Source organism: Salvelinus alpinus, chromosome 35, assembly GCF_045679555.1.
Source record: "Salvelinus alpinus chromosome 35, SLU_Salpinus.1, whole genome shotgun sequence".
Taxonomy (NCBI): domain Eukaryota; kingdom Metazoa; phylum Chordata; class Actinopteri; order Salmoniformes; family Salmonidae; genus Salvelinus; species Salvelinus alpinus.
Window position 1 is genome coordinate 21,158,170 of NC_092120.1, and position 27,674 is coordinate 21,185,843.

The following is a 27,674-nucleotide window of genomic DNA, read 5'->3' on the forward strand; positions in this document are numbered from 1 at the left end:
ATAAGGAAAACAATGAAGGCAATTCATGGGCCAGCCAGAAAATGTGCCAGGGGGAAAAAAGTTTGGCCTGGTCTTTTTTACCCCTTCTCCTCAATTGGTAGTTACAGTCTTGTCCCATCGTCTGCAGGGGAGTTGCAGTGAAGGTCGAGAGCCATGCGTCCTCCGAAAAACGACTCTGCCAAGCCACACTGCTTCTTGACAAACTGCTCGCTTAACCCAGCCGCACCAATGTGTAGGAGGAAACGCTGTCACGCTGGCGACTGTGTCATCTTGCAGGCGCCCTGCCCGCCACAAGGAGTAGCCAGAGCGCGATGGAACAAGGAAAATCCAGCTGGGCCAAACCCTAGCCTAACGACGCTGGGCCAATTGTGCACCACCTCATGGGTCTCCCAGTCACGGCCCAGCTGAGACTGCCTGGAATTGAACCCGGTTCTGTAGTGATGCCTCAAGCACTGCGCTACTCGGGAGGCCGTGCAAGGCCTGTTCTAACTAGAGATGCGCAAGGTCTTGATCCTTGATCTGGGGAAACACTGGGGAAGTGCTTGGGCTCTCGAAGAGAAGTTGTCTGGCTCAGTAAAGCCTCAAACACAAATTGTAACAGTGAAATGGGCTACTTATGTGAACTCATTAACACACTTCAAGTCAAACTGTTAGAAAATAATTTGAAATTGACAAGTTGAAACATAGCCTATAGATAATTAGCAGGCAGCGCAAGTTAACTGTCCTGTTGCATAAGACATCACTTTTTGGTACAGTGAGTACATTGACATCATGCGCATACATTTTTTTTATTAAATAAAAAATTCTAGTAATAAAAAAAACAGGGCGACCATTGGAGATAGTCTTGTGCGAAAAGATTAAGGTATGTGTGTGCTGGGCCTGCTCTGAGAAGACTGACAGGACACTACTCCCAAGACAATGCTGCTAAAGCACCTCGAGGAGAACTGGTCTACAACCTGAGTAGTAACACAGAGCAGCATCTGCTCCAACCACATGGAGTCTCTGTAAACAAGACCCCAAGCAGGGAAGTCGAGACCAACCTACAGGGCTCTTCAAAAGTGCACGAGTGTTCAACAAGCTTGGTGATTGAGGGCGCGTAAGGTCTTTTCTGAAATGGGATACAGTTACAATATTGTTGGTAGTATGTCATTTAGCGACTGCTGCCACCCCCCGCTGAGGCATTTGCACAGGAAAGATCAGTTTGAGGCAGTGCTTTGGATACTTTCTGTCCGAGCACAGATTAGGCAGATAAAAACTAGCAAATAAAAAAATGAATCTTCACAAATTAGTTTAGTTATAGGTTCCTCATTCGTTAAGAAAGACTGGGGGAGCTAGAGGCTCTTTATATTAGCTTAAAAATAGATTAGGATGAAATGGGAGCTTCAGTAAACCGCTGACATAATTTACTTCTGTGAGAGCCATTTGATCAGGCCAGATGTTTTTCATTCAGAGTGTTTATTGTCAAGAAGCAAAGATGAAGGGGGCCAAATAGCCCAAAGTTCAGCCTTTTATTTCTCAGCAGGTCCAAATTATCAAATCATTTGGGAAATCTCAATTAGACTCATGTATGCAAAGAATGAAGCTGGGAGATTGGGTTTCAGAGAATATACCCAGGGCACTGCACCAATTAGCACACCTGGTTAGTCTCCAAACCTGATTCCTGTCCAGTGATTGGGTCTCCAGAACCTGTCCAGCCCCTCATCAGTAAATTAAAGAACCACAAATTTACCCTAAATGACAGATGACAAATGTAGGCACAATTAAACATCTGACCTATGTTAGAAGTAGATGAAACAAACCGCAAGTTGTAAATATGTTCACAGGGACATTGTCTGCACTCAAACCTAGGAAATCTTAATACCAACGTATTACTAGTTCATACTAGTGTTATTTTACAGCATTTCAATCTGAGTGGATTAGTCTTCCACCTAAACTCTTGATGATTCTGAACTGAGTGATACGTTTAACAGAACTACTCCCAGAAATTCCCTGAAAGGGCAGCTAGCTTCTGATTCAAATAACCATTGATGCTTTTTCCTTACTTGGCCACAGTTGTCCAACTCAGTCTCATCATACTAAGAAATATTATATCATCTTAAGGAGAATTTTTTTTGTTGCCTAAAATATCATACCCAAATCTAACTGCCTGTAGCTCAGGCCCTGAAGCAAGGAAATGCATTTTCTTGGTACCATTTGAAAGGAAACACTTTGAAGTTTGTGGAAATGTGAAAGGAATGTAGAAAAATTTAACATTAGATCTGGTAAAAGACAAGAAAAAAAACGTATATTTTTTTTCTACCATCATCTTTGAAATCAAAAGAGAAATGCCATAACGTATTATTCCAGCCCAGGTGCAATTTAGATGTTGGCCACTAGATGGCAGCAGTGTGTAAAAGGTTTCAGACTGATCTAATGAACCATTGCATTTGTTCATAATGTCAAGATTTCCCAAATGTGCATAATTTGTTTATTAAATAACTTTTTTCAAAACTGTGCACCATTTTCAAACAATAGCATGGTATCCCTTCACTGTAATAGCTACTGTAAATTGGACAGTGCAGTTAGATTAACAAGAATTTAAGCTTTCTGCCAATATCAGATATGTCTACATCCTGGGAAATTCTCTTGTTACTTACAACCTCATGCTAAATCGCATTTGCCTATGTTAGCTCAACCGTCCCACAGGGGACCCACCAATCCTGAAGATAACTAAATGGAATATCTTCACGTATTAGCATGGACACTTATAGTAGTCGAGTTTTGCTACAAAAGGAGAGACACTCAATTGCATACAACTTTTTGTCTACAAACTGCATCCTTTCTAAAATTGCTTTCACTACAACTGAAGCCTTCTGTTGATGCAAGGAGCCATCTTTGTTTGTGTTCTACAACGTACATCAAATAAAAGTGAAATATTTTGAGCCGAAGGTCTTAAAAATCAGCCATGGTGGGAACAGATTAAGTAGAGCGTTTCAATCTTGCCATCCACATGTACTAGAGAAGTAATTCCTCTTGCCAAAGAGCCTTCCCTTGTACCTCAGAGTATTTTGCAGAACTAATCTACTCTTAACGCAGGCTTCAATTCCATTCAAGTCTGTGGCTAGTTAGCACAAATTAAACAGCCTTCCTGCAAATCCAATTACACTTAACAGAAATAAAACATGTAAAATGTCATGTTTCATAAGCTGAAAAAAAGATTCCAGAAATGTTCCATACAAACAAAAAGCTTCTCAAATTATGTGCACATTTTTTTTAACATCCCTGTTAGTGAACATCTCTTTTGCCACGATAATCCATCCAACTGACAGGTGTGGCATTTCAAGAAGATGATTAAACAGCATGATCATTACACAGGTGCACTTTTTCCTGGGGACAAGAAAAGGCCACTAAGATGTGCAGTTGTGCCACACAACACCACAGATGTCTCAAGTTGAGGAAGTGCGCACTTGGCATGCTGATTGCAGGAATGTCCACCAGAGCTGTTGCCAGAGAATGTAATGTTCATTTCTCTACCATAAGCCCCTCCAACCAGCCTCACAACCGCAGACCACGTGTAACCACGCAAGCCCAGGACCTCCACTTTCTCCACCTGTGGGATCGCCTGAGACTGGCCACCCAGACAGCTGATGAAACTGGAGTATTTCTGTCTGTAATAAAGCCCTTCTGTGGGGAAAAATACATTCTGATTGGCTGGGCAAGTGGGTGGGCCTATGCCTTCCCAGGCCCACCCATGGATGCGCCCCTTCCCAGTCATGTGAAAGGCATAGATAAGGGCCTAATGAATGTATTTCAATTGCCTTATATGGAATGTAACTCAGTAAAATTGTTGCCTTTATATTTTTTCCAGTATACACGCACACACAGAGCTTCCAAGTTGAGTTTGTGTCTGGGACACTCCAATACAGTAGATGGTGTTGTGAACAATTGGTGTTATGCATTAGTTTCTGTTGGTGAGAGTTGACAGCACTACTAGCTAGCCAGTCAACTTTTCACCTACATGATATTTAATAATTTCTTGAAATAAACAAATGAACTTAAGCGACCAGACTTGTTTGGTTTTGTTAAGCTAACATGCTGACCACACCGCTCAAATCGCGTGCGCTGCAAAGTAAATGTACACATACATGTTATTCAAAGTCGGTTGCCAATTGCCATATAAAGTCCAAAGATGAAGCCTGAAGGAGGAGAGATGACTAGAAACAAACTCCGTTTACCCTTTTATCAACATGCGCATGATGGCGCATGCACACGCGGTCTAGTCAGCAGCTAACTTAAATCCAGTTCATTTCTAGCTAGCTCTACCTAGAGGCAAATAACCAGCTACAGTAACATGAAAGAAGAACGCCATCAATCCTTATGGAAACTGTGTGTGTGATCATAAACCAGAGATTGGTATGCAGAGATGAAATAAGTCCACCACCTACTACAGTCTGCACTAGTGAAGAGTTACGCTAAAAGCAGCAACCACCAGTAACCCGCCCACCATTTAATTTGACCTATCACAAAGTGGTGGGTTGGAGTAAGCCAGAGAGTCATTTTTGTAAGTTTTGAAAGCGTCATCTTTGCAGTCCACCACGAGCCAATACCTCTGACGAACAGCTGGCTTCAAATACAATTGTGTGTCACACGCGCCGAGCAGGTGTAGACCTTACAGTGAAATGCATACTTACAAGCCCTTAACCAACAACGCATTTAAGAAAATATCAACAAAACAAAGTAAGAGAAGAGTAACTAATTAAAGAGCAGCAGTAAATAATAGTGGGGCTATATACCAGGAGGTACCGGTACAGAGTCAATGTCAATGTGAGGGGGGCAACGGTGGAGAGGTAATATGTACATGTAGGTAGAGTTATTTCAGTGACTATGCATAAATAGGGGGGGGCAATGAAATTAGTCTGGGTAGCCATTTGATTAGCTGCTCAGGAGTCTCATGGCTTGGGGGTAGTAGCTATTTTAGGAGACTCTTGTACCTAGACTTGGCGCTCTGGTACCGCTTTCCGTGCGTTAGCTGAGAGAATAGTGTATGACTAGGGTGGCTGGAGTCTGAATTTTTATGGCCTTCCTGACGTCGCCTGGTATATACAGTTGAAGTCAGCTGTTTACATACACCTTAGCCAAATAAATTTAAACTCAGTTACACAATTCCTGACAATTAATCCTCGTTAAAAAAAAAATCCCTCTCTTAGGTCAGTTAGGATTAAAACCATTTTAAGAATGTGAAATGTCAGAATAATAGAGAAATATTGATTTCATCACATTCCCAATGGGTCAGAAGTTTCGATGTACTCAACTAGTATTTGGTAGCATTGCCTTTAAATTGTTTAACTTGGGTCAAACGTTTTGGGTAGCCTTCCACAACAAGTTGGGTGAATTTTGGCCCATTCCTCCTGACAGAGCTGGTGTAACTGAGCCAGGTTTGTAGGCCTCCTTGCTCGCACACGCTTTTTCAGTTCTGCCCACAAATTTTCTATAGGATTGAGGTCAGGGCTTTGTGATGGCCACTCCAATACCTTGACTTTGTTGTCCTTAAGCCATTTTGCCACACTTTGGAAGTATGCTTGGGGTCATTGTTCATTTGGAAGACCCTTTTGCGACCAAGCTTTAACTTCCTGACTGATGTCTTGAGATGTTGCTTCAATATATCCACATAACTTCCCTTTTTCCTCATGATGCCATCTATTTTGTGAAGTGCACCAGTCCCTCCTGCAACAAAGCACCCCCGTGCGTCACGGTTGGGATGGTATTCTTCGGCTTGCAAGCGTCCCCCCTTTCCTCCAAACATAATAATGGTCATTATGGCCAAACAGTTCTATTTTTGTTTCATCAGACCAGAGGACATTTCTCCAAAAAGTACCATCTTTGTCCCCATGTGCAGTTGCAAACCGTAGTCTGGCTTTTTTATGGCGGTTTTGGAGCAGAGGCTTCTTCCTTGCTGAGCGGCCTTTCAGGTTATGTCGATATAAGACTGGATATAGATACTTTTGTACCGGCTTCCTCCAGCATCATCACAAGGTCCTTTGCTGTTGTTCTGGGATTGATTTGCACTTTTCGCACCAAAGTACATTAATCTCTAGGAGACAGAACGCGTCTCCTTCCTGAGCGGTATGTTGGCTGCGTGGTCCCATGGTGTTTATACTCGCGTACCATTGTTTCTTCAGATCAACGTGGTACCTTCAGGCGTTTGGAAATTGCTCCCAAGGATGAACCAGACTTGGAGGTCTACCTGATCAGGTCTTACCTGATTTCTTTAGATTTTCCCATGATGTCAATTAGCCTATCAAAAGCTTCTAAAGGCTCTACCCTTGAAAGCGGCAGCTCTACCCTTGAAAGCGGCAGCTCTACCCTTGAAAGCGGCAGCTCTACCCCTCATTGAGCACAGTTTTAGTGCCAGCATCGGTTTGTGGTGGTATGTAGTAGAGGTCGACCGATTATGATTTTCCAACGCCGATACCGATAGGACCAAAAAAGCCGATACCGATTAATCGGGCAATTTTTTGTTTGTTTGTAATAATGACAATTACAACAATACTGAACACTTATTTTAACTTAATACATCAATAAAATCAATTTAGCCTCAAATAAATAATGAAACATGTTCAATTTGGTTTACATAATGCAAAAACTAAGTGTTGGAGAAGTAAAAGTGCAATATGTGCCATGTAAGAAAGCTAATGTTCCTTGCTCAGAACATATGAAAGCTGGTGGTTCCTTTTAACATGAGTCTTCAATATTCCCAGGTAAGAAGTTTTAGGTTGTAGTTATTATTGGAATTATAGGACTATTTCTCTCTATACAATTTGTATGTCATATACCTTTGACTATTGGATGTTCTTATAGGCACTTTAGTATTACCAGTGTAACCGTATAGCTTCCATCCCTCTCCCCGCCGCTACCTGGGCTCGAACCAGGAACACATCGACAACAGCCACCCTCAAAGCAGCGTTACCCATGCAGAGCAAGGGGAACAACCACTCCAAGTCTCAGAGCGAGTGACGTTTGAAACGCTATTAGCGCGCACCCCGCTAACTAGCTAGCCATTTCACATCGGTTACACCAGCCTAATCTCGGGAGTTGATAGGCTTGAAATCTTAAACACCCCAATGCTTGAAGCATTGCGAAGAGCTGCTGGCAAAAGCACTTAAGTGCTGTTTGAATGAATGCTTACGAGCCTGCTGGTGCCTACCATCGCTCAGTCAGACTGCTCTATCAAATCATAGACTTAATTATAACATAACACAGAAATACGAGCCGTAGGTCATTAATATGGTCGAATCCGGAACCTATCATCTCGAAAACAAAACGTTTATTCTTTCAGTGAAATACGGAACCATTCCGTATTTTATCTAACGGGTGGCATCCATAAGTCTAAATATTCCTGTTACATTGCACAACCTTCAATGTTCTGTCATAATTACGTAAAATTCTGGCAAATTAGTTCGCAATGAGCCAGGTGGCCCAAACTGTTGCATATACCCTGACACTGCGTGCAATGAACGCAAGAGAAGTGACAATTTCATCTGGTTAATATTGCCTGCTAAACTGGATTTCTTTTAGCTAAATATGCAGGTTTAAAAATATATACTTCTGTGTATTGATTTTAAGAAAAGGCATTGATGTTTATGGTTAGGTACACGTTGGAGCAACGACAGTCCTTTTTCGCGAATGCGCACCGCATATATGCAACGCAGGACATGCTAAATAAACTAGTAATATCAACAACCATGTGTAGTTATAACTAGTGATTATGATTGATTGCTTTTTATAAGATAAGTTTCATGCTAGCTAGCAACTTACCTTGGCTTCTTACTGTATTCGCGTAACAGGTGGGCTCCTCGTGAGGCAGGTGGTTAGAGCGTTGGACAAGTTAACCGTAAGGTTGCAAGATTGAATCCCTGAGCTGACATGGTAAAAATCTGTCGTTCTGCCCCTGAACAAGGCAGTTAACCCACCACTCCTAGGCCATCATTGAAAATAAGAATGTGTTCTTAACTGACTTGCCTAGTTAAATAAAGGTGTTAAAAAACGAAATTAAATTAATTTTATCGGCAAAATCGGCATCCAAAATTACCGATTTCCAATTGATATGAAAACGGCCCTAATTAATCGGCCATTCCGATTAATCGGTCGACCTCTAGTATGTAGACAGCTACGAAAAATACAGATATACTCTCTAGGTAGATCGAGAATCTCATGATAAGCTGTAGACCACTACCTCAGGCGAGCAAAACCTCGAGACTTCCTTAGATATCGTGCACCAGCTGTTCACATATGCGTCAGCCTCTGCCCCGCGTCTTACCAGAGGCTGCTGTTCTGTCCTGCCGATGGAGTGTATAACCCGCTAGTATGTTCGTAATGTCGCCGTTCAGCCACGACTCGGTGAAACGTAAGATATTACAGTTTTCAATGTCCTATTGGTAGGACATGTGCTTTCAGCTCGTCCCATTTATTTTCCAGCGATTGAACAGTTAGCAGGACGGAAGGCAAGGGCAGATAAGCCACTCGTCACCTGATCCTCACAACACACCCAGATCTTTTTCCACGGCTTGTTATTACCTCGTTTTGTCACTGAGAACTTGGCCTAGATGGACGAAGGCATTGCTGGTAATGCAGCCTTTATTTTTAGCTGATGCACTACAGTTACTTCAATGGCAGTACACATCAAGCCATTACAAACCAAAATGGAAATAAATTATCACAACAACTGTCTATGACACATCTCTTAAATGAGTGTCTGAACGCCCCTGCATAGACCTTTGCTTATAAAAGCTTTTACTGTTAACTACCAGGCTGATGGACAATTACAGGCCATCATAAAAATCTGGCCAGACCAATGAGTCATAGGGTTTCCCAGAGGACTTCTGTATTACCCAAGTGACCTACTGCAATTCTACCATCGGCCATTATGTATGGCCCCATGTATTAAAAAAAATGGTCAAGTCCAATGCTGTGAGAAAGGTCAGCCAATCTTGCATGATCCCTAATGGTGTTTCCTTCTGTGCTAGCTACAAGGGAACGTTGGGAGGGCTGGTTGGCTAATCCAAATCCCTCTGTAAACCAAGGAATATATAGAGTTCTGTTAAACTTTTAAAACCGAAGTCTGAAAAGGCGAAATTATTCACAATCTATTGCAAATTGATGGGTGGGTGCGTGCGGGGGGGGGGGGGGGGGGGTCTACTGGGACTTACCGACTCACACTCCCTCAGTTTCTTCTGAGCGCTGTCAAAGTCAAAGTTCACATACAGGCACTCCACAAACTCTGTGATGGGATCTTTGTAGGTGTAGGACTCCTGGGAATGAAAAGAAAACACAACACATTCTAACAATTTGCACATGCCTGTGTGTGCTAGCTGTTTTTCAGCAGTGGAAATAGCACAGGTTATCTCGACAGGCAAGGCGGCATGTCGCCAACCCACTACTAAAAATAAAAAAGCCAAATGTGGAGAAACATGGCTAACCAAATACTAGAATTTACAAGGCAGTGAATAAAAGCAGATTCAAAAAGTCCCCTAAACAGTTCCAAACCATGGTAGCGGGGAGAGACCCAAGAAGACCCAAAAGACAGAACAAGCATCGAGCACATGTTTTAGTGATCACACAGAGCCCACCGAGACAGCGCTTATTTAGCTTTCAGAGCCATTGATCTCTGAAGAAGCTACCAATGTTGGGTCGGGGAAGAAATCGGTACTCTACAATCAGACCGTCTGCTGCCATTTATCAAATGTAATGGGTTCAAGACCTCTCTAGCCAGGACCAGATCTGATAGAGTATACTCTATCAGCCAAGGCCTTGCATTGCTCATAGATGTGTGGTTTCTCTGGACTTTAAATGGGGTTGGGATAAATGCAGAAAACATTTCAGTTGAAGGAATTCAGCTGTACACCTGACTAGGTATCCCCCCCTTTCCCTAATAGTTGGTGACATCTTGTGTCAAAATGCCAAACCTACACTGACAACTAAGGTTGGCTAACACGTTACTGTCCAAAAGGTGAGAGAAACTTAGTAGGAAATGTGTTCAGAGAAATTGGGGTAAGGAATGTGTTCAGATTTTTTTACCTGCTGTATGACCTTGACCAGATCTTTCAGGACCTGCCGCCGCTTGCGAACGTCTTTGTTTGTGATGACAGCTGTGGTCAGGTAACGCAGAATGTGTGGGCACATGGTCTGAATGGCATTGAGGTACCTGAAATGACAAAAACAAAGGTCACAACAAGAACAAATGATCAGGGGTCTTAACAGTACTGGAGGAACTACATGGCAAAAAAGCAATGGCCCATGATGCGAGTTGATTTTTATGGAGGTGAAGGCTATACAAAGTTGATAAACCTATGCATACACCAACACACAGTTTAAGGGCATAAAGGTCTATTTATGTACGCAAGTAACTTAGCAATTAGGCTCATGGCATTTAGGACGTCTGACCTTATCGACCAAACAGATATGTCCGTAATAGTGCATTCTCCGCATGACATAGGTTTAAGCACTCCCTTTCATTACCCCTGTATAATCGGACTGAAGGAAAGGAAACCCTGGCCTCTGCAGTAGACACAGATCACTGAGCAGGGGATCTGCCCAGTAGCTGAAACCCTATCCTTCAGGGCCTTGTTTTTCAGCCACAGGTCAACTTGCTAAGGGCTGAGCACGAGAGAGGGCCTTGTTAGAAGCCGATTAGAACATTAGACAACATTCTTACTCTGCAGACAGTGTTTCAAGTCCTTTCCCAACAAGCATCAGTGAAAGAAAAAAAATTGCACCCCCCCCATTCCTTGTCAAAAGGAGTGTTAACTGTATAACTTCTCTTCATCCTTATCTGAACAGCTATCATTGACCCCCCCCACAATCGTCCTCCGCCGACCAAATTGCCAATTCCGACCCCTTCAGCTCTCAGATTAGGACGGAGGAACACATGTTGTTCAGAGCGAGGAGGGAACGCCGCAGACAACGGTTTAATTAGTTGTAACAATTAAAGGGACAAGGGGGCCTTTGGCACTTGTGATGTTGCCGTCTGAAATCAGCAGCGAGCAGGCGGGCTAGTCAGTGAGCGATCATCAACCTGGTTAGAGAAGCCCCCTTTCCTCTCCCTTTGCAGTTGTCGGACTCAGTGGCAGACCACAACAAGCCATGCTCTGTTCCTGATTAACTTACACCTACTCTCTCTCCAGGGGGTCTCCAATAGCAAGCAACCCTGCGTGAGAGTCATGCAGTCATATCTGGGAATAGCTGTGAGGAAAAAAAGATAATGTAACCTTCACCCTACCCCACTTACGGGACCTAATCATTTTGGCATCTGAGGGAACAACAACGTCGCTATACTGGTTGCAGAGGACGCTTCACAAGAATTGAACCAAGAATGAGTTTCAAAATCAAAACGATTTAGACCCCGTGTGTGTGTGTGTGTGTGTGTGTGTGTGTGTGCGCGCACGCGCAAGTGTGTGTGAGTCAAGAGGAGAGGATGGAGATGAGGGGTAGAGGGAGAGAAGTTACAATTTTATTGTCCATCTGAGACTGATTGAATAATGTAAAGCAAGTGAAACTCTGAACCAACTGCGAGGGCTTGGATAGCATTACTAAAGTATTAATTTCCCCCCTTTGCACCTACATCGTAGATCATTGCATGACAATATTCTCACCACGAGCGCCCTTGAACTCAGTAGATGTTTTCAATAACACAAACTAGGAAGGCCTGGTGCAACTTCTGCTGACTGTGGGGTTAACAGAGGTCAAACATTAAACTAAGGCCTAGCCACTGGTCACCAACATTGGCCAAAGGAAGTAATGATCAAGAGGTGAGGGAATGAGGCCAAGCCTCACTGTGGAATAAGTGGTTTCTTGACTGGGTAATTGCGACGCACATACAACTCCCTCAGGTTGTCCAAAACAGATGCTTTGTGTGAGCTTTTCATGCATAATTATTGGGCAGCCTTTCCTTCATCATCTGAATTAGTTTCTAATTTAAGTAAAACTCAAGAGAACCAGACAACCCTATCTGCTATGGTGGCATGTCATACTTTCAGATGACTACAAAAATTGGTTCAATTACACCAACCGGCAATCAGAATGGGGGGTGTATTATGTGTACATTTTATGCAGTGCATAGTTTGGGATCTGCACTACACATGGATTAACTTGCTGCTTCGAGAGTAAATAGACCACACAAAAACAAAATGGACTGAAACCACTTTAAAAAATACCCAGAGTAGGTTTTTGAAGATGCCCCCTTCCCAAAGTTATTAAGAGTAAATGGCTTCTTTTTCTAAATCAAGTAAGTCTAATAAAAACGAGTCTACTTTCACACATCAAGCAAGGACTGACCCAGGCGGCTGCCAGCGGAACCACTTTTGGTCTCTCCTGGACCAGCAGCAAACCCTGGGGCCCAAGGTTCAGCCCTCTACTGTGCCTCTTCTTTAGGGATCATTTCCTTCCACCCCCCCACCAAGGATGCCAGCAGGCCACATTTTAACAATCACCTCTTGGGTCACTCAAGGGTTTAGTGTGGATCAGTGAAGACACTGTGCCTTGGACTGTAGAGATGGCAGCTTCTACAGGCCAATATGTTGAGGGTTAGTCATCAGGTCTAAATAAGCCAACAGTGTTTTAATAAAGAACTCCAGTGTGTCAGAAGAAAATACTTACTGGGGTTGATACAGGAAGAGCTCAATGATGTTGTCTCTGCCTTTGGGGTGGTTAAAGAAGACAAAAAGGGACCAGTGGATCAGCCAGGTCCTCTGCTGAAGAGACTGGAGGGGGGAGCTCACCGACTGGACAGGAGAGAGAGATGTCATTATTTACTATTTCTGATTGAGGTGACAACACAGTATACTGTAAGACAATTAAAAAGTTCAGAGTACTTTAAGGGGCGGCAGGTAGCCTAATGGTTAGAGCGTTGGGCCAGTAACTGAAAGGTTGCTAGATCGAATCCTCGAGTTGACAAGGTAAAAATCTGTCGTTCTGCCCCTGAACAAGGCAGTCAGTTAAGAACAAATTCTTATTTACAATGACGGCCTAGGAACAGTGTAAGAATTTGTTCTTAACATTTTATTTAACTAGGCAAGTCAGTTAAGTTCTTTAAAAAAAAATATATATATATATTTTTTTTTTTACTCAAGGTCTCTGTTCCTTTCCAAACGTTCTCCTTCCAAGCCAGAGCCCGCACCCCTGCGCCCTTCCCAGCTATCCATCCAATAAATTTTTTTATTCTAACTAGATCCACATAACTGCTCCTCTGGAGTCAAGACTGAAGGGGGGGGGGGGGGTGCATCAAGCCGCAACAGCGCTTTGCTGAAACCCAAAGCGGTCAATAAGGGAGTCGAATCTATGTAAGGGAATCCAAGTGCAGTGTCAAATTCTGAGAAGTGGGGCATTTACGTTGTTATCGATAGTCTCCCTCAGGCGGGTGAGGTCTTCCATCGCAGCCTCCCAGTTCTGCATCAGGATCTCAGAGGCCAGCTTCCCCCACAGGGAGTTCAGGGCGTTCCTGTCTGTGGCCGGGACCTGGGAAAAGACATGTCATACTTGTTAGAACCTGAAGCACACAGCATCACCTCACACTGCAGCATAACTCAACCCACCTGCAAAATGACCAGGCACTGGCAGATCTAATCCTGATAAATGCCTCCGCCTACAAACAGTGTGCTCGCACACAGGCACAGTCAGTGAAGGAGTGGCTGTTGCCACCGCCGCTTGGCTTTGGCAGGCAAAACTGTTCGGTGGAGTTACTTTTATTTATACTGGATAAACTGATTAAATTATGTCATCTTGAGGGAATGGGGCTTGACAGAAAGAGAAATGGATCATGAAAGAATGTTTAGCTTTTTATAAAACCTAATTTGCTGCACTTCGTGATAGGGCAACCGCTGCATTGCAGATGTTCCGCGATCCTTTCAGACTACCACCGTAACTAGGAGCACATTTGAAGCACATGTGAGCTTCTCTGTACAATGTGCTAGAGCTAAAACGTTTGGTTACTGTTATTTACTTAATGCTGCAACTCTTAAAAAAAAAAAAATTGCAGGGTGGCACACGGCCTTGGGAAGACAAAACACACATTACTAAGGATGCATTTCAGCTTCGGTCCTCCTTTCTAGAGTTAACGGAATGTGTCACTTAATTTAGCTATGCCTAGTTCAAGCTACGACCTTGATGTTGTTATGTTTCTGGGGCAGGGTCAGCAGGTCAAAGTTCAGCTCGTCTGACATCGCCATACCACAATTCTATCTAGAAAATAAATGGTTGAAGGTACCTTGAGTTCACAACTCCGGGTCCAGAATACACTCCTTTGAAATAACTTTGTCCTCATTTGGATAATTAACTTTGCAACTATTTTACTGCTATTGGAAAGAACACTGAAGATATACCCGCATATGAGAGTAGATGGCGGGAAGGAGGGTAGGGCACATCTAGCATTGTTGAAGGAAACCACCATCGCTGTTTCTCTGACTCTACATTGACCTTCGGTCAAGCCCCTCTTGCTGAAAAGTGTCTGGTCTTCTGCCCCTCTCTGAAGGGATTTAACGAAGTGCGCATGCAGCTACTACTTCTGGTGGTGGTTTTGCACAACGTCAGAGTATTGATCAACAAGGCTACAAGGAGAGGCATGCAGTAGAGGCAGTGTTCTCAAAATGTCTGTCACTTAAGAGTTCACCAACAACGGATGTCCTTCTCCAGCCACAGAAACCTAGATGCACTATGACCAGCAACAGCCTGGGTTTCTCAACACCATCTGGGAGATGTTCATAATTTTCTCCGAGCCAGGGTAATCCAAGTCTAGATTAATGACTGTTTGGATGCTTGATTTGATTGAAAAAGGGGCATCAAAGACAAAATCTGTTAATGCCCTTAGGAAATGTCCCTGATTGGCCATCAAGCTTTTCAAAACCAGGTAAATTGCTTTTCCAAAGTCTATGCCTGGTACATTGCCAGTAGGACACTTAATTTCGGGTTTGCTGTACAAACTGCATGTCTTTGAGAGTAATGTTTCAATAACTTCTACAGCTTTTCAAGCATGTTAAAATATAATTGTGATAATCTACCATTAACACAGAAGGAAAACATCCTGTTGAATCATGCTAGCTATAAAGTCTTAGTACAACTCTTCCATTATCGCAAGCTAAATGCATTGATATGAAATGATGCTAACAAGAAACAGTTCATGGGACAGACATCAAAAGGTCAGGAGATACCATTAAAATAAAATAAAAATGTAACTAAGCAAGCCAGTTTAGAACAATGACGGCCTACACCGGCCAAACCTGGACCAATTGCGCACCTCCCTATGGCTGCTTAATCAAAGCTTGACCTCCACCCTATGGCTCATGGAACCTCTGGCCCACAGTAGCTTATGATAACACCAAATGCAGTCAGTGACAAGAGTCAACCTGGAAGTGAGGGCGCGTGTCTGCTGTAAGGCAAAGGAAACCTAGACGCAATCCACCACACCCCTTCTTTCGGGCAGCCAGAGGAGTGGACTGAGACACAAATGATCCATGGGTGGAGAAGGAATCCACAGAAATAAAAATATCAAATTTCAGCTGGGATCTCTTAGCGATTGAGAAAAACAGATTCTACCTATAGATATATCTCATATACAACAGATAGGTGCAGTGACTGTTGTTTCACAGGGTCAGCCATAGCAGTACGGCACCCCTGGAGCAAATTATGGTGCCTTGCTCAAGGGTACAGCTTTTCACCTTCCGGTTACTGGCCCATCGCTCTAACCGCTAGGCTACATGAAGACTATTAGGCTACACATTAACTTTTTACTTCTTATGGCTGGGGGGGGGGGGCAGTATTGAGTAGCTTGGATGAATAAGGTGCCCAGAGTAAACTGCCTGCTACTCAGGCCCAGAAGCTAAGATATGCATATTATTAGTAGATTTGGATAGAAAACTGAAGTTTCTAAAACTGTTTGAGTGATGTCTGAGTATAACAGAACTCATATGGCAGGCAAAACCCAGAAGTGGGAAATCTGAGGTTTGTAGTTTTTCAACTCTTTACCTATCCAAAATAATATAAATTTGGTCCGATTGTACTTCCTAAGGCTTCCACTAGATGTCAACAGTCTTTAGAACCTTGTTTGAGGCTTCTGTGAAGGGGGAGAGAATGAGAGCCGTTTCAACCAGAGTGCCATGAGCTCACTCAGGCACGCCCCTGTGAGAGGTAGCTGCGTTCCTTTTCGTTTCTAAAGACAAAGGAATTCTCCGGTTGAAACATTATTGAAGACTTATGTTAAAAACATCGTTTGACATGTTTCTACGAACTGTAATGGAACTTTTTGACTTTGTCTGGACCTAGTGCTCGCGCCGCATGAACTTGGATTTGTGAACTAAACGCGAACAAAAAGGAGGTATTTGGACATAAATGGACTATATCGAACAAAACAAATATTTATTGTGGAACTGGGATTCCTGGGAGTGCATTCTGACGAAGATCAAAGGTAAGTGAATATTTATAATGCTATTTTTGACTTCTGTTGACTCCACAACATGGCGGGTATCTGAATGGCTTGTTTTTGTGTCTGAGCGCCGTACTCAGATTATTGCACGGTGTGCTTTTTCCCCTAAAGTTTTTTTGAAATCTGACAGCGGTTGCATTATGGAAAAGTGGATCTATAATAACTCCATGCATAACACTTGTATCTTTTATTAATGTTTATTATGAGTATTTCTGTAAATTGATGTGGCTCTCTGCAAAATCACCGGATGTTTTGGAACTTCTGAACATAACGCGTCAATGTAAACAGATTTCCGGATATAAATATGAACTTGATCGAACAAAACATACATGTATTGTGTAACATGAAGTCCTATGAGTGTCATCTGATGAAGATCAAAGGTTAGTGATATATTTTCTCCATTTCTGCTTTTTGTGACTCCTCTCTTTGGCTGGAAAAGTGGCTGTGTTTTTCTGTTACTAGGTGCTGACCTAACATAATCGTTTGGTGTGCTTTCGTCGTAAAGCCTTTTTGAAATCGGACACTGTGGTGGGATAAACAACTTTATCTTTAAAATGGTGTAAAAAGCCGTAAGAAGTTAAATGAACTGCTACATAAAGATAACTGGTGGAAAATATTTATGATAGAAAAAAACAAGTGGGGAATGTCAGCGGCAAGATAGTCTTCCAGAGTAAAACACACAGAGAGGAGCAGAAGGCCATCCATCCACTCACAACAGTGGAGTTCTTTGATCATAAAAACAACAACTTGGGATTGCTTTAAAATTACTTTTTTTATTTTTATTTAAAGAGACCTCATAAGAAAGATTAGCATTATAACTTAGAAAAGCCAACCACGCTGCCAATTTAAAGGTCGTAGTTTCATCTCTAAAGAGGTGCGTTTGTTGTTTTTTCTGCCTTGGAAGTCCCTGTCTGCTAGGTTTAGCAGACCTTCATGTCATTATGGCAGCTTTCTACACACTGCCTGGCATTCACTAGTAGCCACGCAACAATAGTTTCACTACATGGGTTTTTCCAGCAGTTACCTAGTTTCCATTGGTTGGCGAAACGGGGCACATTCACTGACTGACCAGCAACAATAAATTTACTGTGCTGGAGAGCCGTCGGGACACTCAATCTTTATTCGCAACATCCAATACCTGCATTAACTGATGATATGAATAAGTTGCTCTTTTCGCGCTACGCCACACTGTAACAGAACCCGAGGCCTGGATTTTACAAGCCTGGCTTCCTCTGTTTAATTGACTGGCTTTCCCACGTTCGATGACTTATGGAGCCTCACCTCTACCTTACGGGGGCAGCCTGAGAAAATGGGAGGTCCACAACAATAGGGGGGGAGAGAAATACGGGGGCTGGTATTAAGTATAAAGACCGACATTTAGGCATTTGTAAAAAAAGGAATGTGAGCCTTTGGATTGTCAAGAGTAGGCAGCAGCTATCTGGTAAAACTGCCTACCCTGGCTGGAGGGGGGGGGGGGGGGGGGAGAACATAACTGAGCAATTTGGGTTTATTTAGACTGAGCTAAAAACCATAAACAACTGTGCGGAGAGGGAGCGCATCAATTGCATGCTTTTGATGTGGGTTTTGCTCATGTTCGATCAAGAGCCACCGTCATCTGGTCTTCAATGTCTCTCGCTAGCATACTTAAATGGGAGTGCATCACATAGAATCAATCAAATGAAGAGCGCAACTGCTTTGGGTTAAGAGGCTGTTTACAGAGAATAGGGCTCGTTGCTAAGTCTCTGCAAAGCCTGTTTTTCAGGAGAGGCCACCAGCATCACCAATGTGCATGACTAGTCACAGACATCTTCACAACAGAGGGAGCGTATCAAATGTCAATTAAAATGGGATCAAATTGGTTGTAATGCTTGTCATTCTGATGAACATGTAAAACTTTGATTTTATTATTTCGAGACTGGCTTTGGCACAAGTCTGCTATACCGCAGAGCTCAAAAGGAGGACAGATGCTAACAAAACTAAAACAATTGAATAAGACTTGGAAAACACTGGTTGTGCTTGTTTGGTGGGAGGAATTACAGGACACTGATAGTGGAGAGGAAATAGTAAACAGTGGCTTTTGAGTAACAATGGCGAAATCTACCACCAAAAACATAGGCGCGTTTGTTAATCACATTTGCAAACAACTTTCCCAAAAAGAAACATAGGCTTCTGAAAGGAGGCACACAATAGTAGAGGTGGTGCATGGTCAGTGTGACCATAGAAAAATAAACACACCTCAAACCAAAAGCACTTGCACTGAGTCTGGTGCTACTACAGTAGAAATTAACCTCATTGGCCAACAGATTATTTTTGTTTGGAAATTAGGTTTGACGCCGAGGCTCTCTGAAGACTGAACTCTTTAAAGTCAACGATAGCACAAAAAGGTCAGCCAAGCATTCAGACCCACCTTACAAGCCACTGGTCCTGGAGAGTGACTTACAAAAAGGCAGCATTGAAGATCTGGTGGCACCTTCCACTGAGGTCACAGGCTGTCCATTCCCAGGACTTATCTAGTGTTACACCACTCTATTGTGACACAAAACACTTTTCTAGCCTCCCCTCTCAGTCAGGTTACCACCCCTCTAGGCCTAAGAGGTTTCCAACTCTATATACAGCAGTGCACACAGTCCTACTGCACCTTGGCCATTCTCTGTGTAGTTCATCTTTCACTGATTTCTGAGGGCAGCGGGAGAGAAGCCACAAACACAAGAGCAATGATCCCTTTGTTTATAGAGGAAATAAGAAGTACGCATGTGTAACGAGAATACTGCCAGTACTTTCAGTGAACTGTAATTACCCCCCCCGCCCCAACCCTCTTTGGTATTATCTGATTTCCAAAGTATTTCACTGCTGCTGAAAATGATTTAATCCAAGCCCTCCTCCATGACTCTCGAATGTTAGCCGTACAGGCCGAGAAACAGAATGGAATAATTTGCAACATTCAAAACTAGGGATGTTAAATGGTTAACCGAAAATATATGTGACCGGTCAAGCTCAATCTGTGAAATTGCATAATTTAGTGGAAATAAAATGGCAACAAAACTTAAAACGTACATCCCTAATTTGATTAATTCAAACAAGATAGGACTAAATGAACGGACTTTGCAAATGTATAGCCTAAGTGGTTGGCTAGTTCTTTGTTTAGTAAACCTGTTCTCTCAGTGACAGTCGATTCTTTATTTGAGTGCGTTAGACTTTCTCTAAGACCACCAGAACATGTTACGTAACTCATAAGCACTCCGATGCCTGACAAGGAGCTATCTGGCTTCAAATCAATAAGTCGTCCACCACAGCACCCCCCCCCCCCCCCGAGATGACTAAAGACAGATTATGAAGTCTGCTGCTGAACACTTGGCACAGTAAAAAAAAAACATTTTTATTTAATCCTACCCTAGTCCTTCAATATCAGCTCATCCCAATACTGAAGATGTGTGGAGAATTGAATGGAGAGAATGACGGCAGCTTTTCACATGCAATTACTGAGGGTGTTCCTTCCTCTTGTGCTAGCCCTTTGAAAAATTAAAGAACCCTGGCCAAACAACCGAGCAGTGAAGTAGGAAAATCCATTTTTCATAACAAAACGCATTGAGCCAAAAAAGTATACATCAACGAAAAGTGTCTAATTCTAAAAAAAATGTATGTTAAGTGGATGTATACTGCTCATAATTGATGGGGTTTGGCACTGTGCACTGCTGGAAAGATCACATAACGACAGAGATTAATGCACAAAATGGGAGTCGTTCCTGAGAAACTAATACTTCTTAATGAAGCTTCAATCATTGTCTAACTGTTTGCCCTTAAAGAGCTTGCTAATATAAAGCACTGCCCAATAGTGTCAACTTTTGAGTGGTCCAGTTTTCATTCTGAAAACTACTGATGAAGTTGCAAGGGTACAAATCCATAATAATCAAAACAAAATTAAGTATCTAGATCTAGTAACTTGCTGTGAACATCTAGTATCCAAGGTTGCCAGTTTGATATTTGATAAGAGTACACTGAAATGAGAGCTACTTGACTTACCAGGACACGGAAGAAGTAGAGGTACTCGGCTGCCCCTGAGTAGTTTCCACACTCGTACTGGAACTTGGCATATCTGTACAGAGTGTCCAGGTACTCCTGACGGAACTGGAAGAGAAAAAGGCTGATCAATGGTTTCGCTCGATAACTATTCAGAGCATAGACACAAGCAATTATTTATTTGATGACAATACTGTCAGCTTTCTCACAACTCTCATGTAAGATTATGGTCCTAGATGAGAGCCATGGTGTTATATCCAGTCAATGCCAGACCACACCAGAGTGGCTGGAGTAAGGAGGGCAATTCTAGAATAATCTTCGATTTCAGAGCCCATTCTGTTTGATTACCATCACTGATCAATGGGGTCAGCAGGTAGTACTTATTATGGATCCCCATTAGCTTCTGCCTAGACCAGTTACAGAAATGGGAGTTGCCGGTCCGAATCCCTGCTCAGATGGGAAAATACGGTGAGGAGTGCGCGGTCAACCAGAGGTTTGCTGGTATCATCCTAGATACCGTTGCCTGCTGTAGTGCCCTTGAGCAATTTAAGTATGGAATTGTATGTACAAGTAGCTCCATGTCAACATCCCATACGGAATGCTACATTACCACATATAGGTCAACTTACTTTGACATGTACGTTGTCACCTGTGGCTATTCGCGAAAAGCCTTCAACAACCGACCTGAGCCCTATACTACGAACAAGGTATGAGGAGTCAACTTTGGTCTGACTTCAACTTGGGATAACTGGCGTGTTCCAGTTCAAGCCAATATCCAGCAACTTCGCACAGCCATTGAATTAGAGTGGGACAACACTCCCCTACCCAAGGTATCTGTGACCAACAGATGCATATCTGTATTCCCAGTCAATGAAATCCATAGATTAGGACCTCATTTATTTTATTCAATGTACTTATTTCCTTATATGAACTAACTCAGTAAAATATTTTAAAATGTTGCATGTTGTGTTTATTTATGTTCAGTACACACAACTGTAGTAATGATAAATGACCGTTGGGTGGTGGGGGCAGGGGAACAGTATGTTGGGAAATGTCCATAGGGGGCGCAGAAGGGGGGGGAGATTAGTGAATGAAACAGTAAAAACAATAACTGTCCATTTTGGGGGTGGAATCTCTCTGAATGGAGCCCTAAACTGTACACTCCTGCTAAATCACAGCACGCTGACGTCAGTTTGGGAACTGAGTCCAGTCTCACAGATGCAGTGTGGCTTTGACAGGCAGTGGTTGCTAGCCGCTGCGATGCGGAGGGAGACCGCCCTTTCCCACAGCCGAGTGGCCTACGGGCTGTGGAGGTGCACTGAGGACAGGGTGCAGGTCAGCGGGATGCCAGGGGAGGGGGGTGTATAAAGTGTCACGCCAAATATAGACTCCCAGGCATTCTTGCGGCCAGACCCATGTGTCCCGAGCTGTTCCATCTATTCTTAACAATTCACCACAGACTGTAAAATGTCCACAGAATTTTCTGCAAGCCGTAAAACCCCCAAAAATGAGTTACGGTTTTGGGAAGTCATTACATGTCTCCCTTCTTGGGCCCCCCGTTACCTAAACAGCGGGTTCACACAGGAGTCATGGGAAATGCAGCTTAGAAGTGAGACGTCAGCAAAGCGGTCCAAACTTACGCTGTGTTTCTCCGCCAGATAGTTAAAAAGGGCCTGTCCATCCCTGAAAGAGAGAAAGAGAGTCACAGTTAGTGGCCTTGCTTTGTTAAAGTAACCAGTTGGTGGATGCAGGTTAAGTGTTGAGCCCCACTCAGGTGTAATTTTTCAATTTCTGGAACTCTAGAACTACTACAGTCCTGGCAAATCAAGGGACTTTACATTTTCAAAACAGTTTGAGCTGCTCCCTTGTACTTCAAGAGTCTGACAGGCAGCAAAAGTACTTTTATTGTGTGTGAACATTCACAGGCTGTTTACAACATTCATCTTCAACACTGACGCCATTAAACTGTCAAGATCCAACATTTAGAGGGGGGATCAATCTCACTTTACAATTGCAGCTTTGGAATTGCAGCCTTAGATTAGTCGCTTGCCAAATAAATATTTTTTATGTCATAAAATGAAAACGGCATCCATGTCAGAGGCATAAAAAAATATATACTCTACATGACCATAAGTATGTGGACGCCTGCTCGACGAACATCTCATTCCAAAGTCAAGAGCATATATGGAGTTTGTCCCCCCTTTGCTGCAATAACAGCCTCGACTCTTCTGGGAAGGCTTTCCACTAGACGTTGGAACATTGCTGCGGGGACTTGCTTCCATTCAGCCACGAGCATTAGTGAGGTCGGGCACTGATGTTGGGCGAATAGGCCAAGTTCGCAGTTGGCTTTCCAAATCATCCGAAAGGTTTGTGTAGGCCAGTCAAATTCTTCCCACCAATCGACAAGTCCAACTGACTTGTTGGAAAGGTGGCATCCTATGATGGTGCCACGTTAAAAGTCAGAGCTCTTTAGTAAGGCCATTCTACTGCCAATGTTTGTCTATGGAGATTGCATGGGTGTGTGTGGTCAATATTATACACCTGTAAGCAACAGGTATGGCTAAACTAACCAAATCCAGTAATTTGAAGGGGTGCACAACATACCTTGTTTACATATTTGCAAAAATGTCTAAACCTATTTGTTTTAATTTGAATACATTTGCAAACATGTCTAAACCTGTTTTCGCTGCGTCATTATGAGGCATCTTAGAATTAGGCTGTAATGAAACAAAACGTGGAAAAAGTCATGGGGTCTGAATACTTATGTAAATAAGATATTTTTGTTTTAATTTGAATACAAGTATTCAGAACCTTTACTATGAAACCCTGGTATTGAGCTCAGGTGTATCCTGTTTCCATTGATCATCCTTGAGCTGTTTCTACAACTTGATTGAAGTCCACATGTGGTAAAATCAATTGATTGGACATGATTTGAAAAAGCACACACCTGTCTATACAAAGGTCAAACAGTTGACCGTGCAAGTCAGAGCAAAAACCATGCCATGAGGTCGAAGGAATTGTCCGTAAAGCTCAGAGACAGGATTGTGCCGAGGCACAGATCTGGGGAAGGTTAAAAAAGAAAAGAAAAAAAGGTCTGCTACATTGAAGAAGATTGGCCTCCATTCATGAAAGGAAGAAAATTGTATTCAACCAAGACTCTTCCTAGAGCTGGCTGCCCAGTCAAACTGAGCAATCGGGGTAGAAGGGCCTTGGTCAGGGAGGTGACCAAGATCCCAATGGTCACTGACAGAGCACCAGAGTTCCTCTCTGGAGATGGGGGAATCTTCCAGAAGGACAACCATCTCTGCAGCACTCCACCAATCACACCTTTATGGTAGAGTGCCCAGATGGAAGCCACTCCTCAGTAAAAGGCACATGACAGCCCGCTTGGAGTTTGCCAAAAGGCACCTAGAGACTGACCATGAGAAACAAGATTCTCTGGTCTGATGAAACCAAGATTGAACTCTTTGGCCTGAATGCCAAGCATCATGTCTGGAAGAAACTTGGCACCATCCCTACGGTAAGGCACGGTGGTGGAAGCATCATGCTGTGGGGATGTTTTTCAGCGGCAGGGACTGGGAGACTAGTCAGGATCGAGGCAAAGATGAATAGACTGGGGCGAAGGTTCACCTTCCAACAGGACAACAACCCTTAGCCAAGGCAACGTATGAGTTGCTTCGGGATAAGTCGAGAGAGACCTGAAAATAGCTGTGGGGCGACACTTCCTACCCAACCTGACAGAGCTTGAGAGGATCTGCAGAGAAGAATGGGGGAAACCCCAAAAAAGTTGTGTCAAGCTTGTAACGTCATACCCAAGAAGACCTGAGGCTGTAAATCAATGCCCAAGGTGATTCAACAAAGTAAAGGGTCTGAATACTTATGTAAATGTGATTTGTTTTTTTGCAAAAAATTCTAAAAACCTGTTTTTGCTTTGTCATTATGGGGGTAGTGTGGATTGAGGGTAAAAAATACAATGAATTTTAGAATAAGGCTGCAACGTAACAAAATGTGGATTAAGTCAAGTGGTCTGAATACTTTCCGATTGCACTGTATAGTGCATGTTTTACTGAAAGTGTGCTTGCGGTTTAATGGCGTGTAAAGCTAAATAACAGCCTCCAATTGGTCAGTCCATTCTGAATTTGTGATAAATCTGTTGCGATTTTGGCAGGGAATATAGATTGCCTACATACTTTTTATTTATATCTTTAGTTTTTAATGAGACTGTCATTTCAGTAATCAAGAGCTTGTGTGCGCGGCATGCACACGTGTAGAGAGCCAGAATGGAACTGAGTGAGACGATATAACGATGGGAGGAGTTGAGAATTCTGTGATTACTGCAGATCTAGTCGCTCAGTTAATTTCTGGATGTGAGTTGCTAAATTAAGATAAACACCTGAACTAGAGTCAATGTGAATGAACGGTGGTCTTCGGGATAACATTTCACTTGTCTTTCTTTTCAGTTTTTCGGGAAACAGTTAAATGTCTCCCTGTACGCTATACATGTAGTTTTGTCAGTTCTCACCATCTCCTGCCTAGAAACTAATAAAGGACAGATTGACTCCGGTAGCTCCTGGGTGACAAGCTTCCCTGTAGAGGGGAATGCATCTCCACTGAGCACTGTGGGATCACAGTCCTGACCTGTCCCCAGTGATTAATCCAAGTTCCTCAATCTCTCCATGTGGATTACATAGTCTCTAGTAGGGCAGCGGCGGTCACGAAATTGTCAGCCGGTAATTGTCAAGCAAATAACTGCTGATCTCACAGTAATTGACTGTTAATTAACATACACATTTAGCATCCTACAAGCCACTAATGCAGACCTTTGGAACATCTACATTTTAAAAAGTCTAATAATTACATGTAATATACCCTCCACAATAAATACATTAATTTATACAGGTCTAAAAAAAACAATTAAAATTAGGTCTAATTCAGAAGAACAGAATAGCATACTCTGAGTTGTCCTAATGTTAGGTACAGATATGGCTATGCCATATGGCTGTGAATTCCACGGCATTATTTTATAGTATGAGGAATAAAATTTAGAAAATAGAAAGGATATTTTCTGCAAACGATTTGAGGGAGCGCGCACATGCGTCTAGTCGGTGTTGAGCGGTTAACAAAGAAACAGATAATCCTATATACTTAGTTATTTATGTAACTTTAGTTGTGACACACACGGGGATTTGTAATGCATCCTAAGGCTGCATGACGTGACTTGATGACTTGAAAAAAGTTGCATGAACGGTATGAGCTCTGCCTAGTTTTTTTGTGTATGCTCGACACACTTCAGTCTCTCATTAACAATTGGACAAGCACTTAATGCCTCGAATTTCCCAGCGGCATCCCATTTGTGTGGCCGTTATGCCCCCTAAAAAAAGTCATGCATTTAGCGGCCATTGTGCAAGCGCCTCTCACGTCTTTCTCACAGGATACAAGTTTAGACCGACACGTCAGGGACGCAACTACACGTGTCCTTATCCAATTCCGAGGTGCATATTGAAGATGTTGGAAGGACTGTCCACATTTACTTTGTCGGCCAACAAGATGAGTAGGCCTAACAAACAAACAGCAAAAGCTCTAACCTATGTCAATCTACTATCCCCCAAGGACATAAAACATTGCCTCTTCTATTCTGTGCTAAAAATGTATATTCCTAACATAGTCTGGGACAGTTGTGGGATGCGATGGATCCCAAATGAATACAACCACTAGCACCCCAAAAACCTTTTTATTTTTACGCAAGGCTGACACAAAAGATCAGAATGTTTAGCTTAGAATGCTAATAAAAGGAGTAGGCTATTTTGTCACATTAAAAAGCGCAGCAATGCGCACACGGCAGTAGGCGATAAGCGCTAATGTTCGATTAACAACATTACCAAGTGACCGTAACTGCGATTACGCATGTAATGCTTGTATTTATTTTTTAAGTTAATTTTTTATGGTGAAAATGATCTTCCCCACCTTGAAACTCACTTGCTGCATATGTATGCCAGTTAGGCTCTAAACCTGTTGTAAAGCATATTAATGTGCATAATTTTAAGTTATTTGGCCACTTTAGTAATGATAAAAACCTCATCAAAACATAGGCCTATGGGCTAGGCTACATGAGGTGTGCGACTAGGATTTGAAAAAAGTCCAACAAAAGAAAGCATGCATTGTTTCATGCCTTACCCAGGGCATCATTCGCAAGTGATTGGTGAAAATATTAACCCATCATACTATTCTTGATTTAATGGTGTATTTACATATAAATTACTTGCCCAGTTAAATAAAGGTTCATTAAAAAATAAGGTGTGAAATTTGTTTTGACTTAGGTGAGTGATTATCATCCATTCTGTCTCGAAACAGGCAGGATAAAAATGTTCAAAAACATCTCATCTATGCCATTAAATAGCGAATGGAGGACGCTTTTCCCGTGGTTCACTTTCATCCCAGCCAGGCAGGCTATACTCCTGTTGTAAATCGAATAAATGTGCTTAATAGTAGGAAAGTTGTGTAGGCTGTTGTGTAGGCTTGTGTAGGCTTAGCCTATAGAAAGCTGATGGGAATCTTTTATTTTAATTGAGCCCATCACTGTCCTCACGCAATTGCATAGCCTAAAGAAATGTTGCCCAACATGAGCTCTCATTAAGTGTTTGATTAGATTTGCATTGATGTAAGAGTGATTAGAGGGGCAATAGAATGCTGAGTACCAGGCAATTAGCAAGTTTGGTAGGCTACTAATGAGAATCAGCACTTGGAGAAGCGTAACTACCATGACTAAGCAGTCAGGTGGAATTTGACTGCCTTCATGACCACCGGTGTGGTGGTTATATGGTCACCGTAACAGCCAGTCTTCACCAAGACCTGCCCCAGGTTCTCCCATCCACAACTGCCTTTCAAGCCACAGTCCCCACAGGAACAACGGCAAGATAATCCACATATCCAAATGTAAAGGTCGACATTACGCCTTGAATACCCCTTCAAAAAAGGTAGACAGCATTGCATTACTACCACCACCACCTTCTTCTGCACCAAAAATTGCAAAGAAGCTATGGAAGTTGACAAACTCAAGATCCATAGAATTGTTTAATTTACTCAACCTATGAACATGGATTAGAAACACTGCAAAAATAATCCAGAAAGTGAACGACAATTTTAAGCATTTATTGGCTAGGCCTAAGCTATATTGAATTTGATATTTGCGCAGTACGCTAAAATTGACGTG

General features: G+C 42.7%; 1 protein-coding gene across 1 annotated transcript in view; it reads right to left on the reverse strand.

The window, feature by feature from the left end:
• LOC139564680 (eukaryotic translation initiation factor 3 subunit E) overlaps positions 1-27,674 on the reverse strand; it is a 48,844-nt gene that overhangs the window by 10,895 nt on the left and 10,275 nt on the right. Inside the window, exons 4-9 of the mRNA XM_071384422.1 lie at positions 22,105-22,147; positions 20,468-20,572; positions 13,363-13,488; positions 12,631-12,755; positions 10,054-10,180; positions 9,186-9,287 (exon numbers count right to left, since the gene is read on the reverse strand). Coding sequence (XP_071240523.1) covers positions 9,186-9,287; positions 10,054-10,180; positions 12,631-12,755; positions 13,363-13,488; positions 20,468-20,572; positions 22,105-22,147 — 628 coding nt within the window. The remainder of the gene's footprint in view (positions 1-9,185; positions 9,288-10,053; positions 10,181-12,630; positions 12,756-13,362; positions 13,489-20,467; positions 20,573-22,104; positions 22,148-27,674) is intronic.